The sequence below is a fragment of the Hyperolius riggenbachi genome, chromosome 3 (genome assembly GCF_040937935.1).
Source record: "Hyperolius riggenbachi isolate aHypRig1 chromosome 3, aHypRig1.pri, whole genome shotgun sequence".
Taxonomy (NCBI): Eukaryota; Metazoa; Chordata; class Amphibia; order Anura; family Hyperoliidae; genus Hyperolius; species Hyperolius riggenbachi.
In genome coordinates this window covers 53,436,721-53,453,882 of record NC_090648.1, presented here as the reverse complement: position 1 = coordinate 53,453,882, position 17,162 = coordinate 53,436,721, and the positions used below count along the sequence as shown (strand labels likewise).

Genomic DNA, 17,162 nt, shown 5'->3' with positions numbered 1-17,162 from the left:
TATACCTGGCTATACTGGGAATGGGCACCTATACCTGGCTATACTCGGGGCTCCTATACCTATATATTTTATTTTTAAAGATCCTCTTTAGTGTAGAGTCCATCAGCGGCCGCATTTGAACTTGCAATGGGCTTGTAGTGGCTGTAGGCGGCTATGGACTCCCCATCTCTCCCTCCTCCCACCTTCCCTGATGCAGCAGCCGCCGCCGCCTGTGTCACTCACATCCCTGCTCGTATCTAGAGCAGTAACTTCCTCTTCTGCCTTTTGCTCTACCTCCATCAATAATGTAATTGGGAGTAGGATCCTATATAGGAAAAGGAAAAAAAAACCTTTTAACCCTTGTTAGGGTCATCCACTTCACCCACTATTGACTTGTGTAGATAGAAAGGATCATAAACAGTTCATGCAAGGTCTTGTGGTACAAAAATATCAAAAAAGTCACCACTACTGGCTATCTTTAGCAGACTTATTATTTTCCCTTTGGGAACAGTGGGTGTGACAGGAAAACTGATATATACTAGCCTGCAGGTTCTTTGTCACCCGGGTTTCCTTCTTGTCTTTGTTGACACTTATTTTCTTTCTTGACGAGTGTTAAGACTTATTTATACCAGTCTTGGTGTATACTCTACGTCTACACACTTTGTTCTGGGATATTCCTCTGTGAGGTGGCGGGATTGATTTTCTGCATTATATTAATGTTGCCAATGTATGTTTATTGGTGTGCTTTTTGTAGATAGTGCTTTGTGCATTTGGCCTGACGAAGGGCCCCGTGCCCGAAACGAGCGTGTCGTTGCCTTATTTATATTGCACTAAGTCTACACTAGTCTTTTGGCTGTTATATTCCTGTATTTGAAGATTCTGTATATCCATAAGGCGCTTCTTACAGAGAGATTTTATGGAACCTTTTTGTGTATCTGTGTCAATAAAGATTTTTTTGATCTTTTTGTACCACAAGACCTTGCATGAACTGTTTATGATCCTTTCTATCTACACAAGCTCTACCTCCATCAGCTACCGCTGTGCATCTGTCCTCTCCAGTTGGCATCTCTTACGTGTGACTCGCTGGCGACCAGCCAGTGACAGGTGAGTGACCAACACGGCGGTGGCTGCAGCAGTGGCCAGGAAGGGAGGGAGAAAGGAAGTTTCTGGCTTCCTGGTGGGGAGGGGGGTGAGAGGCATCTGGCTTTGGGGGGGGGGGGGGATGAGAGGAATTTGTCTGGAGGGAGGGTGGGGAAAACTTCTGGCTACCGTGGGGGGGGGGGGGGTGAAAGGCATCTATCTGGGATTTGGTTAGCACTGATACCTAATGAAATAGGCACAGCCAATGACATGTTTAGGGCTGAATAAGTGGTATGACTTTATTGCCTATGTAATGGTTGGGAGGAGGTTCTAATACAGTTGTTGCAAGTCTATGGTGTACCTCCTAACACACACTGCCATAGTGACCTGAAGAAGCAGGTAAGACCCGGTACCCACGTAGACCTGAAGGCAAGAAACACTCTTAACCGTGAACTGCGAGCTGACAAAAAGTAGTACCCTGATAGGTTGAGACACAAACTCTGTGTTAATGACCCTCAAGCTGCCTGAAAAGGGCTCCAGTCCCCCCCCCCCCAAAAAAAAAAAAAAACATGCAACAGCAAGCATTGAGCTGGCAGAGGAACTCAGTAATGTCTATTGCAGGTTCAAAGGTGGCCACTGCAGGGCACTTGATGCCATCTGCCCCCCCTCCTTTCCCCCCAATGGAAATGATCCAAGACCACCCCCTCTGGCAGTGAGGGATGCTGATATTCTGTAGAAATATACAAAACACACACACCATGTAGGTTCAAATGCAAAAAGGAGTATATTGAAAGACATAGGTTGACAAAATGCAGTCAAAAACGTGTGACAAGATACAATAAAGCATGTATATATACAACTGTACACAGAGCTCATCAACAACTGAGACTACAGCCTGCAGAATGCAATACATGTGCAACCAGGGCCGGAGCTACCATAGGAAAAAATGGGCAATTGCCCCAGGGCCCCAGAGCCTGTAGGGGCCCCCAAGGTGTCCCTCCCCATCTTAACTGATGCTCCCCAGGGACTCTGCAGGGTCTGTTAAGTTGGGAGGTGATGGGGGAGGGTTAGCAGCCAGCTCAGGGGTCCAAGAGGAAAATTTGGAAAAAAGGGCCTTATATGATGCTTTTTGGTTGAGGGGGTGTCTGTTGGGGGGCCCCAAGGCTAATTTTGCCCTAGGGCCCAATTGTTACTTGAACCGGCCCTGTGTGCAACAAGTGCATGATTATGAGGCAAAGATAAGTTGCAACTGCTGTAGCTAGTAACAAGCGGTGCTGGCTAGTAATGACATAAAGACATATGAAATAACACAAACAGTCCAGTGCAATACAACAGAATGAGAGTGAGGTACAGACACTGCTGCATTACCCAGACGCAGCGTTTCGGACATGTCCTTTATCAATGGGGCAAGTGGAGGAGGCAACTGAAGCCAAGCGGCAGAGCGGTGGTGTCCTGGAGTCCCTGGAGCTTGAGTCCGGTCTATATCTATATACCACGCTATATGGAAAAGAAAGAGAGTCTTCACACCGGAGCCGGACCAGTAACACAATGACGTCACGCGACGTGCGTCGCTCGCTGCGTCATTGGACTAACAACAATGACCAGGCCCACCGTCATGCCAAGGCTGTCATCAGACCACATGTATTATTCTTGTTCAGAAAATCAACATGTCCTCATGCGGTCCATAAACAAAAACGGATGTTGGTCTTTGCAACAATAAAGTATTGTAACCTCTGTCGTGGCACTGGCTTCCTTGATATCGATTAAGAGTACCTCAACTTGAATGATTGGTGCAACCTTATAATTTGGGTTCATAGAAATCAGAGACCGCACTCAGAAGGCTTTTTCAACCACTGTATTCACAGCAAACCAAGCATGACAAGGTACACTACATGTTTCGGGCGTCGCCCTTCCTCAGGTGTACCACACCCATTACCAGTGACACTTATATACCCCACCCACAGGAACAAAGGATAATCATATAATCCAAAACCAAGCATTTTTTTAAAAAAACATCCAGGGAACTACACATAAGTGTCTACCCCAGCAAAATCACTGAGGTCAGTCCACCCCGGAACATGTATAACACATTAACATTTTTTCTTTTTGTATTTGCACAATATATAACCAAACCAATATTGATTTGTCAATGATACCAATTGTTACATTATGAGTCCCATGTAGAATTTTCATGGCAGCCAAGCAGAGCCTAGGGGAAGTGGTTGAAAAAGCCTTCTGAGTGCGGTCTCTGATTTTGATGATCTACAGTGTGGTTTAGGAGGAGTGGTGTACAAGCTAGGGACCTGCACCGGCCTACAGGTCAAGACTGCTGACCTGGTGAGTGGTGGTGAGAGGGTGGTGAGAGGGTGAATCTACAAATATTATAATTTGGGTTGGCAACAGCTGGTAAACCTTCAAGTGTTATGGTCATGGCCAGATTTTTACTCTTTACCGCCCAAGGCCACTGTCACCAGCCCGCCCCCTTAAGTATAGGTAGCGAGATAACCCCCCCTTCCTTCCAGTATATGTAGCCAGATGACCCGTCCCCTCCTTCCCTCTAGTATAGATAGCCTGATGACCACCCCAGTATAGGTTGCCAGATGACCCCACCCCCCTTCCCTCCAGTATATGTAGCCAGGTGACTCCTTTAATCCCTCCTTTTCCCACCCCCTGCTTTCAGTATAGGTAGTTAGCTAGCCTTCACACCGTAGCATCCATCAGTGTCACTCATTTCTTCACTCATTTCCAGTGTAGAAGCTTCCTTTTCCCTTCCGTCTCCAATGCTGCCCAAGTCCATAGCCGCCGGCCACAATGCAAACGTGCACAGAGAGCAAGGTGGCTGCTGCACAGGCGACTGGCAGCAGAGTACTGCGGTCAGGCACTAGCCTGATCTTCCTGCATTGCAGCATTTGCAAGCTTGCAAATGCTGCACCAGTTTAGCCTGCTTTGGTGTCCTTGCTCCTGTGGTGCCCTAGGCCATGGCCCTAGGTGGCCTTGGTTATGGTAGTGGAAACAGCAAAGTAATCAATCAAGTGGTGGCACTTACCATCTATTGTGTTGTATTTTTTTAACTAATTCAACTAAAACAAAAGGACTTGTAGACTCCAGCAGCATTTTTTTGGTGTGATTTAGTTGCTGTTTTATGAGAGCGTTGCTTGTTATTGTTTTTAGTTACTTTGGTTCTATTTTTGTTGCCTTTACCAACCCACCCTAGTAAGTGTACTCTTAAGGTTGCCATACACTGGTCGATTTGCCATCAGATTCGACCGACAGATAGATCCCTCACTGATCAAATCTGATCGGAGAGGGATCGTATGGCCACCTTACTGCAAACAGATTGTGAATCGATTTTAGCCTGAAACTGATCACAATCTGTGGAGCTGCCACTGCTGCCGCCCCCCCCCCCCCTGCATTCATTACCTGTTCCGGCCGGCGCGAGTCCCCTGGTCCGTTGTCTTCTTCTCCGCTCCGGACCGTTCCTGCAGCTACTGAATTTCCTGTTCAGGGGAAGTTTAAACAGTAGAGGGCGCTCTACTGTTTAAACTTCCTGCCGGGACAGGAAGTTCTGTGTAGCTGCAGTAACGGTCCGGAGTGGAGAAGAAGAAAGCCAGGACCAGGGGACTCGCGCCGGCCGGAGCAGGTAATGTGTATCCGCTGTATTGCGTCGGTCGTCGGGCATTCAAACGCCGCTATCGACGCACTCCCGACCCGCCGGCGTTCGAGAAAAATATTCCGCACGGACGGATGAACGGGAATCGACGGGAACGATCGATTTTGGACGGAAATCGATTGCTTTGTCAGCGGTGTGCGCGGCGATTTTACAGCCGATTCGATCACTGTGATCGGATCGGCTGTATATCGGCGGGAAAATCGTTAGGTGTATGGGCCCCTTTATTGCTTCTTATTCCAGTGCTTTTAAGTACTGCACTCTACTGGTGTTCCTGTTTTTTCTGTTTGTTTGTTTTTTCAATTTTTGGTTCTGGAGTTTATCTGTTGTTATTATTATTATTATTATTATTATTATTGCCTATGTTTTTTTTTTCCTCTATTTTATTCATTTTCTTTTTCAGGGGGTACTTCTAATACACTCTTCAGTTACTGCATAACTTGTAACACAAACAAAATGGGCGAGGTGCTTTTTCTCAAACACATGCGTTTGTAAGACTCGAATAATCTAAATAATTTGTTTTCACTTTACAGGCGTAACTAAAGAATTGTCCTTCCGCAAGAAAGACGAGCCGGCTTATGTTTCTTACTTTGGAAACCAACCCAGCACATGGTAAGATAAACAGTGTTATTCAATTTACCTGTAATTCAATTATTCAGTTAATGAGATGCAAATAGATACATCTTGCATGCACATTTTCTGTAAATTGTGTGCACCTTTAAATTTGGCAAATTTGATTTAGTAGTAGTAGTTTTGTGGTGGAGTCTTGTACTTTATATCGAAGGCATATTTTGCTCTGTGTAGCATTTTAAAGTGGGATTCTCTCCAGCTTTCATGTATGATGTACTGTCTATATACTTGATATCCTTCTATTATCTTTTGTGGTAGTTCTATGTCTGTTATATCTTTCAGCCACCTTTTAAAGTGTATTCGCGCTAGGGTTCCTTGTTGCTTTTCTTGTAATTGTTGAATCTGTGATAAAGGTAAACCATGTGTCTTTGGCTTTAGAAAGTTATCAAAGTTGTTTTTGGTTTTAGTGGTTTTGCTACTGTTGACTGTACATATGACTTAATTTGTGCATAAAACAAGAAATGGGATCGTGGTATGTTAAACTCTTGCCTCAACTCTATGAAAGACTTCCATTTCCCTGTGTCGAGATTAAACCGGTATCCCAATTTATTTATACCCTTATCTTCCTATATCCCAAACCCCTCGTGTGCCAGACTTGCTGGAAATCCCGGATGGCCCCAAAGTGGCATATATTTTGAGATTTGTATAGGCATTTTATATAGTTTGCTGAGTTCTTTCCATGCCACCCAAGTATCCCTCATTATCCCACTTTGTCTGATTTTCTGAGGTAGGTGACTGTATTTTGTATGTAGGATGGCTGCTAATGACCACGGCCCAGCAAAGGATTTCTCTAGGGTCAAATTTGAGAACACACTGGAATTGCATATCCAATCTCTAATATGCCGGCATATACAAGCCAAATTATATCGTCGTAAGTTTGGGAGGCCTAGGCCTGCTTTCTCTTTTGGAAACTGTAGCTTATGAAGGGCAATTCGGGGTTTTTTACCTGACCAGATAAAGTGTGACATCGCCCTCTCCAATTCTTTCACATGTTTATGCTTGAGGAGTAGGGGTATCATCTGTAGTGGATATAATATGCGGCCAAAGATCACTGATTTAATTAAAGCTACTCTGCCCATAATATTGATTGGTAGCGAATTCCAGGATGTCATCTGCTGTTTTAATTTCTGTATCAGGGGAAGACAGTTTAAATCGTACACAGATGCAGGATCCCTTGTAAAGTTAATTCCCAAATATCTAACTTTTGTACTAATTTTCACCCTCGTTTCCTTAAGTTGCCTATCATACAAAGCCTGCTATGAGAGCATTAGTAGTTCACTTTTTTTCTGGTTAACTTTAAAACCACTTAGTTCCCCTCTTTCTTTAATTAAGGCAAATACCATTTCGATTTGTTCTTGGGGTTTGGCCATAAATAAGATTATGTCATCGGCAAATAACATTTGTTTCAGTTCCACCTTTCCCACCTTGATACCTTTAATTCTTTTGTGGAGGATTTTTGCTATGGGTTCTATTGCTAGGTTGAAGAGCAGGGGTGACAATGGGCACCCCTGCCTTGTCCCTTTTTGTAGAGTGAATCTTGGGGATAGAAATCCGGTTGTGTATATTTGTGAGGTTGGTGACTTCTGTAACGCCTCGATTAGAGTTATGAATGGGCCTGAGAATTTCATGCTAGATAGGATGTTTTGCAGCCATTGCCATCTTACATTGTCAAACGACTTTTCGGCGTCTAACAATAGCAGGGCGTAGTCTTTTGACGTTTTTGGGTACAATTTGGTATAATCTAAAACTGTCAGTACTTTTCTTACATTCGCTACTGCTGATCTATGTTTAATAAAACCTGCTTGGTGTTTTCCTATTATTGTGGGGAGGATATTGGCTAATCTATCTGCGATTATTTTTGTTAACAATTTGAGGTCTTGGTTCATTAAGGAAATGGGTCTATAGGCCTCTGGCTGTTTTAGATCCTTGCCTTCTTTTGGTAGTACTTTTATGTATGAGTTATTAGCTGTGTCCGGAAGATTGCCTGTTTTTATTATTCTATTGAATAATGTGTGGAGATGTGGGACTACATCTTCTTTAAGAAGTTTGTAGTATTCTGAGCTCAGCCCATCGGGTCCTGGTGATTTCCCATTTGCTAATCCCTTTATGGTCTCTATTATTTCTGATTGGGATATCTCTTTATTTAATTCCCTCATATCATCTTCTTCTATTTGTGGTAGGTCTGCCTCTTTTAATAATTTTTGTACGTTGCTATTGTCTAAAGGGTCCCCTTTGTCTCTATAGAGATCTGTGTAAAATTGCTGGAATATTTCATTTATCGTCTTAGGGTCATTAGTTATTCCCCCCTGTGTTGATTTTAGAGCCTGTATCTGTGTTGTATGTCTAGCTCCTCTGACTAAATTACTTAATAACCTCCCCATTTTATTTCCTAGTCTATGGAACTGAAGGGCCTGGTGGGATTGATTTAATTTTTCTTTCTACGCCATCCACCTGTTTACTTCTGCTTTTGTGCTTAAACATTTTTTCCTATTTATATCTGTGGGGTGTTTTTGGAATTTTTTACTTGTCTCTCTAACCTTTTTTATAGCTTCCATATAGGCTATGTTTGCTTGCTTCTTTTTACCCGCTAAGTGTGAAATGATGTGACCTCTCATCACAGGCTTCGATGCTTCCCAGAACAGATAAGGGTTGTCCATGCTGGATTTATTTTCCTCAGAATATTGCATCCACCAGTTTTTTATCAGGTCTTTGAATTCTTCATTTTCGTACAATTGCGTTGGGAATCTCCACAAAATGTCTGTGCCTCTACGAATGAGTTCTCGGATCTCTATTGATATTGGAGTGTGGTCTGATATGACCATATCGTGTATTTCGTCTGTCAGTGTCTTCTTAAATGTGCTAGGGGATACTAGTAAGTAGTCCAAGCGTGACCACATGTCATGGGGCTGTGAATAAAATGTAAATTGTTTATCACTTGGATGCAATATTCTCCAGGAGTCCAGTAAGTTCAGCTCTTCTACAAAGTTGCTGAAATGTTCAGCTTTCTTTTTATATAACCCCTGGATCTGTTTTTTCGTTGTTCTATCCTCTTGCAGGTCTAATACTGCATTATAATCACCCTCAATTATAAAGTTGCTAGTATTCATTACTGTTATATTATGATTTAGTTCCTGTAAAAAAGAAGCATTGTCATAATTAGGAGCATACACATTACATAGATCAGTACTTTCCGAGCCTTGTTGGATCCGAATCCGTACCCATCTCCCCTTGGCATCTGAGTTTGAATTTATTATTTTTTGGGCTAGTCTCTTATGGACTAGTATTATTACACCAGCTTTCCTGTCATCTGCGGCAGCACAATAAACTTCTCCCACCCATCCTTTTTTTTTAAAATTTTGCACTTGAGGTATTTAAGTGTGTCTCCTGTAGGAGTGCGATGTCTGCATGTAATTTCTTTAAGTGCCTCAGTACTTGCGATCGTTTGGCTGGGGTACACAGTTACATAGTTATTTTGGTTGAAAAAAGACATACGTCCATCGAGTTCAAACAGTAGAAAGTACTTACGCATTCCGTTGGTATTCCATGAAATGATTTTTAGAGACATTGTGCCAGTAGGAATGAGTATGGATTCGGCTCACAACCCCTGTTCCTATATGTTATCTTTTCTCGTCTAAGTGTGCAGCAGAGAGTTCCCCTTTCCCTTTTAACCCCCCCCCCCCTTCCCCCCTCTATAAACAGCTTAAGGTAAGTAAAAATATAATTTTCAAAACAAGATATCCTCAATTTAACCGTGTAAATGACTTCACTTTTTTCCTGGTGAGTGAAGCAACTCTCCATCGTCCCTCTTCTTCACAGACTCTTGTGAAGTGGACTTTCTTAAGACATAAGTCTTTTATGTATAGAGCAATGCCCCTCCATTTTAAGATAAACACTTTTTATAAAGTTACTCTCCTTCCTGTATGTTGTCAGCTTCTTCTGGTGCGCCTTGATCTTGGCTGGCTGTGGTTGTCAGAAATTTCTCTGCCGCCTCTGGGCTTTTAAAAACATGTTGTTTCCCGGCACCATCTGTTACTCTCAGGATGGCTGGTTAGAGTAATGCAAATTTCCACTGTCGCTTGATACACTGAGAGCATGCATTTGTGAAACCTTGCCTCTGTTTAGATATCTCAATCGAGTAATCGTTAAAGAGATGGAGTGTGGCGCCCTGGTGTGTTAGAGGTTGCTGAAGTTGTCTATAAGTGCGCATGATGAGATCCTTGTCTGCGTAATCAAGATATTTGACCATTATTATCCTCGGTCCCTTGTTTTTGGATCCGTCTCTCGGTGGGCCTACTCGATGAGCTCGCTCCACTTTATAAGATGTAGGTAGGCCTAGCAATTGAGGTATTGTTTCAGCGCAAAATTGCACTAGCGTGGCTGCTGTATGTGATTCAGGTAGGCCTACTACCCGTACATTGCTTCTCCTCGATCTATTTTCCAGATCTTGCAGTTTATCTTTCATGAAGGTGTTTTCTGCCTCAAGCTTTTTAATCTTTGTTTTGTATATTATGTGTTTATCTTCTAAAGATGAAGTATGCTGCTCCACCTGCTTGATTCTGTTTGCCTGAGCTAGGATGTCTTTATGAACTTTTTGCAGGGACTGGGTCATGGCTGTGTGTATCATGGCCTGCAGGTCTGGAGTGAGTTTCTGCACTACAGCGGTGGCCAGGCTGTGTAGATGTGCTGGGTCTATGTTGCCGTCCAACTCACCCTGCTGGTCTTCCGACTCCGTGTCCCAGTCCCTGTCTCTCGTTTTGGCTTGTTCCCACTCCTGCGATTGCTGCGAATGTTGCGAGCTCCGGGATGTCTTCTCATGCTGTTTGTGCCTGGCGGCCATCTTGGGCGTAGGCGAGCGGCCTCCCCCCTTGCCGCGTTTCTCCTCCGCCGGCAGCAGGTAGCGATCCATCGGCCTGTTTATCATGCCGGGTTTCCTCCGTGAGCCTCCCAGTGTGGCAGGTGAGCACTTTAGGGACACTTTATCTGGTGCTTCGTCGCTTCTCTGGGTCTCGCTCTCGGAGCTCCGCTCTTAGCGTCCGCTCACCCAGGCGCCGGAACCGGAAGTTTTGCGTCATTTCATGCCAACTTTGGCAATCAATAGCAAAGGCCCATACATGCTATTATCACCAAAATAGTGGATACAAGTCATAAAAATATTTTTTTCAAAAAGACATTGTATTTTTTTGAGACAATCGTTTTTTAAATATGCAAAGAAAAAGTTTTGTTTTTTTTAAACTCAGTTTAAAACTATTTTTTTTTCAATTTTATAATCGTTTTTCTCAAAAACTACAAAGTCGTTTTGAAAAATTGTTATGTTTACTTGTACCCCCTATTCCCACTATAAATGTGTAGCAATTTTGGGAGCAATAGCATGTATGGAGTTTTTTTGCTATTAACCACTAAAGACGACACAAAAAAAAATTACATGAAAATTATGCAAAATTACTAATGTATACAAATTACATGCAAAATTAATTACGATTTTCCCCGAAATTTCGCATTATGATTATGATGTTTAATTGTGAATTAAAATGTGTAACTACACATAGGCATAATTTCTGCTCGTCACTAACGGAAATAGGAATACAGCGATAATTATAGACCAGAAACCAGAAACAAGTCTGGTGCTCCAGCCGACATGGGGCCACTTCACCGCTGGGAGATCCCTTGACAATAGAAATCTGCATGCAGCCTGCATCATCACCGTGGCTAGGGGAGGTATGTCCGCTGCTGCTGTTCCATTACTACAGCAGGCTAGTTGCTTCTGCCTCCCCCCCAGCGTGTTCATTGTTACATCAAGCAGGCTACCAGTCAGCATCACAGTCTCCAGCACCAGCCATCAGGTCTGTCCCTTGGCAGCAAGGTCCAATAGAATGCAGTCCCTAAGGCCTGGAGCCACGAACTCGCAGCACCTCCCTGCCCTGGAGCCCGGCAAGCATTTAGGAGTGCCTGCTCCCCTTTATCAATGACGCTGTCCTTTGTCTAAAGCTGCTATCTGACTCTTTGGGCCTACAAATCCAACTGCATTGGTCCAAACTGCTAGCCAGCCACCACTGCAGCCCCAGGGGATTCTCAGACTCTGTTCTCTTATTTCTCCTTTTTCCTTATTTCCTCTCTTCTCTCACTCTCCTCTGCACTATCCTGCTCTCTCTCTCTTTCTCTCTTCTCTGCACTATCCTTTACCAGGTACTGCTGCGGGGCATCTGAATCGCTGCAGAGGTTTGAGCGCCGCAATAGAATGTGGCTGCTCTGCTCAACATAGCACTTGGATGCCCCCTCCGGTCCTTCTCCGCTATGCTTGTCTATATGCCTATGCTCTATGTATATCTCACTGTATTTTATTTTATTTACTGTACCATCGCCGACCCTGTATGTGCCAAAAATAATACAACCCCCGTTGAACTTGGTAAAATAGAGATTTCTGATTCTAAATGCTATGGCAATGCATCCTTTTACACTTTATGCGTTGGTACACTTTTTTGTTTTGTTTTGTTTTTTTCCTCCATAGCAGTGCATTGTGAAAATGCTTTCAGTTAAAATGCATATAGTGGGAACTGAGCCATAGGGAAATATGGACTTTACTTTGAAAATCAGTTTTCTTTCATTTAAAACGGGGAGATACTGATAAAGTGTAAAAGGGCCCTGAGGGGAAGTCATGAAGTAGCACGTGATCAGTAGAGATGTCACAAACTGTTCGTTAACGGTGGACGCAAACTTCTGCAAATGTTTGCGAACTGGCGAATAGATCGAATAGACTTCAATGGGCAGGTGAATTTTAAAACCTATAAAGACTGTTTCTGGACACAAAAGTGTTTCAAGAGGTCTAACACCTTAACAGGGCCATGCCAAAAGTCTCTCCAAAAATTACGGAGTTGACGCAAAGTCGGGTTTTTATCCCTAAAGGGCAGGAATCACATTATGCACAGCTCTGGGTGTCAGTGGGCTGTGGAGTGCAGTGGTGGACCGAAATTTCTCACATGCAAACTTTCGCATAGAAATTCACAATTACGCATCGCAATGCAAAATTTCAGAGAAAAAGCATAATTAATTTTGCATGTAATAATAGTTTTTTAAAATTTTGCGTAATTTTCCGCAAAATTCCTGCAACATTTTTGCATAATTTTGTGCCGAATTTAGAGGTTAACAGCAATGCTATTGCTACAAAAATTGCTACACTTGTTAAGCAGAATAGTGGGTATAAGTCACAAAAAGAATTTTTCAAAAAAACCTTGTAGTTTTTGAGAGACTCGATTTTAATGGTTTTTAAACTCATTTTTCCATTAAAAAACATTTTTACTTGCATTTTTAAGATTGAGTTTCTCAAAAACTATAAGGTCTTTTTGCAAAATTATTTTTTGACTCGTACCCACTATTCTCCTTAACATATGTATCAATTTTGCTATTCACTGCTAAAGTCGGCAAGAAATTACGTGACATTTTATGCAAAATTACGAAAGACTATACAAAATCAATTCAATTTGCAAACCGTAAGTACGTATAAGCGTAATTGTGAAAATTTACGCAAAATTTAGCAAAATCTTAATTTAGTGATTACGATCATCAGTGTCACAAACAGAGAAATGCAATAGTACTATCAGAATGCAGTGAAATAATAATGCACAGGAGTGGTTGTGTACCTGGAACTTAATGAGGCAACAGCAGTAGTGTGCACACAGCTCTGGGTGTCAGTGGGCTGTGGAGCGTCACACACAAAAAAAACACAAGAGACTTGTCACGGACGGTTGCGGGGCCGCAGGCGCGTCCTGTAACCGCCCGTGAAGAAAAGCGATCGCACTCGATTCTCTGCATCGATTGCGCTTCAAATCGATACAATCTGGGTTGAGTGTGTAGGGGCAGCTGAAGTCCTTTTCCCAGCAGAGAGGTAGCACCAGCCCAACTGCTGGATGGCTCTTTTGATATGCTAATGAGCCTGGGCCCAGAGAGTCCCTGGCTTCAAGCTGTGCTGATGGCCTATCCATCAGGTATAAGGTGACAAGCACCATGACAGAAGCAATCTAGAGTGAGGAAACTCCGACACTCCGTCTCCTTTCCCCAGCAGGGAGCTGACATGTGGCTTGCTGCTGCCAACTTCAAAGAGCCTTTGCCTGGGAATGACCTGCTATCAATCCCAGGGGTATCTCATATTCCATAAACTGCTATATGTATCATATTTTCTGTGTTGCCAGGCTGGCAGACCCTCCAAACTAACAGAGCAGGCTTGGCCCTATCTGGCGCTGGTTCTGAAGAAATTTCAGACCATTCTGAGGGAAAGACTGCCAGTTAGGCAGTTCGAAAGTGCCCTGCTGATACCACAAGGGTCCCACCCCTCATGTTTGGTATCAGGCTGCTGGGTACATCGAGGCAGACCTGAAAATATTAGTAAATCTGCCCTGACCTGTACGGTTCTGTGAGATAGAGCCCATATATGGTTAAGGCATGATTTCTGGCCCCCAGGACAAGGGGAGGACTCATCTCATGTTCTAAGGGGGTGTGTGGGCCCGCCCTCACTCCCTCCTACTGAATCAGGGGCATAAGAATGGCAGAGGAGCCAAACTCAGTGTCCTCCACCCTGAAAACATCTTGAACTCATTGGTGCCAGCTTGAGGATATGCTGGCATCCACCTGGTCTGAACTCTGAACTTTGATTGAAACCCAGAACTCTGAATTTTCCCACAAAAAGGGACATCTTTCCAGGAACTAAGTATTTTTCTCCCTTCTTTTATTTTTTATACTGGCTATTACTGTTTTAATAATTGTTGATTTTAATAATTGTCTGTATATATTAATTATTTATATTGCTGTGAATAAAAGACTTCCTCCAAGTCATTCACTGTTCCGCTACCCTGCTTATCAGCACACACAGAACTGATCCCGGGTCTCTGAAGATACGCTACTGTTTGTTTGTTGTTGGCTAGACAGAATACCGTGTGTTTAACCGTTTTATTCGCAGGACTAGTCAGTCAGTAAATCGGGTCCACTGGCCCATACCAGTGGTGGTGGCAGATACCGTGGAATCGTGTGTACGTTGTAATTACCCGTGTCTCACAGGCTCCCTTCTGAGTTGTCTGCGGCTAATTCTTAGCGGTTCCTGCGCATTGACTGCGACCAGAGTTCGCACGATCTGTGCGCTGGCACCGTTTAGAAGGCTAAGTGCGGTCAGCCACTAGGGCTCCTGTGACAAGACTGATGTGCTAGCCCTCTGATCTGCAAACTTGGCTCTCCAGCTGTTAAAGGGGAACTTCGGCCTAAACAAACATACTGTCATCAAGTTACATTAGTTATGTTAATTAGAATAGATAGGTAATATAATCTCTAACCCACTCTGTTTTAAAAGAACAGGCAAATGTTTGTGATTCATGGGGGCTGCCATCTTTGTCATGGGGGCAGCCATCTTTTTGGTTGAAAGGAGGTGACAAGGAGCAGGAGACACAGTTCCAACTGTCCTGTGTCCTGATTACTCCTCCCAGCTGCATACGCTAGGCTTCAAATGTCAAATTCAAAATGTAAAAAAAAAAAATTTGCACCAAAACAGCAGAAAGAGAACAACAAAATCAGAAATCCCATCATGCTTTGCACAGCATCAGGGGAAAAAAGCCCGGGCAGTTTTCTTCTGTGCAGCTAAAAATGAGGTTTGTATAAGAGAAACAAAGTTCTGATGCTGTGAAACTGTTAAAGAAACACAAAGCCTTTTCAGTGCTGCTGAGTTGATTTTTAGTCCGGATGTTCACTTTAAGGAACTACAAGTCCCACAATGCATTTGCCTTTATGAAACATGACTGTGGCTGTCAGACTCCTGCAATGCATTGTGGGACTTGTAGTTCCTTAACATATGGAGAGCCAAGTTTGCAGATCATAGCAAGTGAGGAACGAGAACACAGGCCTAGCTAATGCTTTCCCTACCTATCTGCAGCAAGTCTGTCCCTGCTCTCACTAATAGTCAGCAACCAACCAGCAGACAATTAATCCAATATGGCCACCGGAACTGCTTTTTGATAGGGGGGTGAGGGTCCAGAAAGGGGTGCTAGCTGAATGGCTGCCATGTGTTTGCTGACTGTGAGGTAAGGGGTCAAAGTTTAGCTCAATGATGATGTATAGGGGGCAAATCGAACAAGCCAAATGTTCGCTATTCGCCACAAATGCGAACAGCCGATGTTCGCAGAATACTGCTCGCCGACGAACTGTTCGGGCCATCTCTAGTGATTAGTTTGATCAGCTGATAGATTTGTTAGATTCTTATTTGCTGGTCATGATCATGTGTTAAACAAGGAAATCATCACAGCAAATCAGAACCTTACACATTTATCAGCTGATCAAACTGATCAAATGCTGCTTCTTCTTGACATGAGTTAACCTAAGCATTGCCATGCCTTTTTATATAGCTAGAGTAAATTGCTGTGAAACTTGCAAATTTCACAGGTAAGAATGTTGCTAAATTATTAGAGATCAATTCAAAAAAACTAGGTATACAACTAGGTATATAATAGCAAAGTATCTGTCTACAACAAACTAAATAGCTACAAAAAAATATACAGTGAGTTTTGGCTATGGTAATCAATTAGGTTTGGCAATAACACATGGGCATCATCAGCACCTACTTCCTCCTTAGGCACCTGAGGTGGGGAAGAGCTCCTTGCCCGTGTATTGGACAAGGGCTCTTGGAGAGATGGGGAGGATTGGCCGCCCCTCTCCTCCAGAGCTCCCCCATACCATGGACCACGCGGGCTAGTATAGCTCAGGGTGCAAAGTCCCACGCGGTCAGGGCTTCGCATTCTGGCTATCCCACCCTGCATGGGAGACACGGGTATAAAGAGGCTCGGGAGGGGGAACCCCCATGTAATTTTTTTTAATTTCCTACACTCTGAACAAAAACATTTGAACGTTCCAAAAAATAGGTAAAGTTGCCAGGGATCCTTATACAGCCATATTGTGGCTGTATAGCGATCCCCGCCCAAAGCGTTGCCACATTTTCCACAGGGTTTCTAGGTGTTCAGCACGCACTGCATCAGGATTTGGTGGATTCGGCCAGCGGTAAGTGGTGTTGGAATCCAAATCCACAAATCTCGAATCTTTAACAAGAATCGAGGGGTTTGTGGATTCAACTGATTCGACAGATTTGTCATCCCACCTCTGCTTTAAAGTATCTCTGTGTTTAGCCTCTCCTAAAGTAGACGAGTATATAGAAATGAAAAAAAAAACAAAAAACATTAAAGCAGAAATAACCAGCAACAATTAAGTGTTAACTGTAAACATAGAACCTAATCTCATTTGATTGTCTAAGCCGCTTATGGCTGAATGAGAAGGGGTATCAAGTAGGAGATAGTGGCACAGAGGGCAACATGTCGTGAGTGCTTAGAACTTTTAGAGGGGACTTCAGTTGCATTGACACCATTTTCTTGTAAAATGCCAGTAAAAACTCTAGTAAAATCTCTTCTAAACATTAAATTGATCCTAAAGCCCAGTTCACACAGGCATGAATCCGTGGCCTTTTTAAAAAGCTCAGTTTTACATCTGTGGCCTTCCATTCTGTTAATACGGAGTAAATGCAAAGCATCCATCGGTCCAGACAAATGACAGCAGACCCAAAACTGCGGTCCTTTTGGCTGAACATGTCGAACGGATCAGTTTGAATGGACCAGTGTAAACGGTTCTATTGGTTAACATTGGTTCCATTCACAGCCATTCTCATCTGTTCCGTTATGATCTGCTAAACCTTTATTATTTTTTGGCCAATGTGAACTGGGCCTTGCAGTCTAGCAATCTCAAATCTAGGAGTAGAAGGTTGCCGACACTACGGGATCTCTAGCCGTGT

General features: G+C 43.3%; 1 protein-coding gene across 1 annotated transcript in view; it reads left to right on the top strand.

Moving 5' to 3' along the window:
• Positions 1–17,162, top strand: part of LOC137562609 (A.superbus venom factor 1-like) — a 554,872-nt gene that overhangs the window by 359,052 nt on the left and 178,658 nt on the right. Inside the window, exon 25 of the mRNA XM_068274112.1 lies at positions 5,260–5,338. Within this exon, the coding sequence (XP_068130213.1) occupies positions 5,260–5,338 (79 nt within the window). The remainder of the gene's footprint in view (positions 1–5,259; positions 5,339–17,162) is intronic.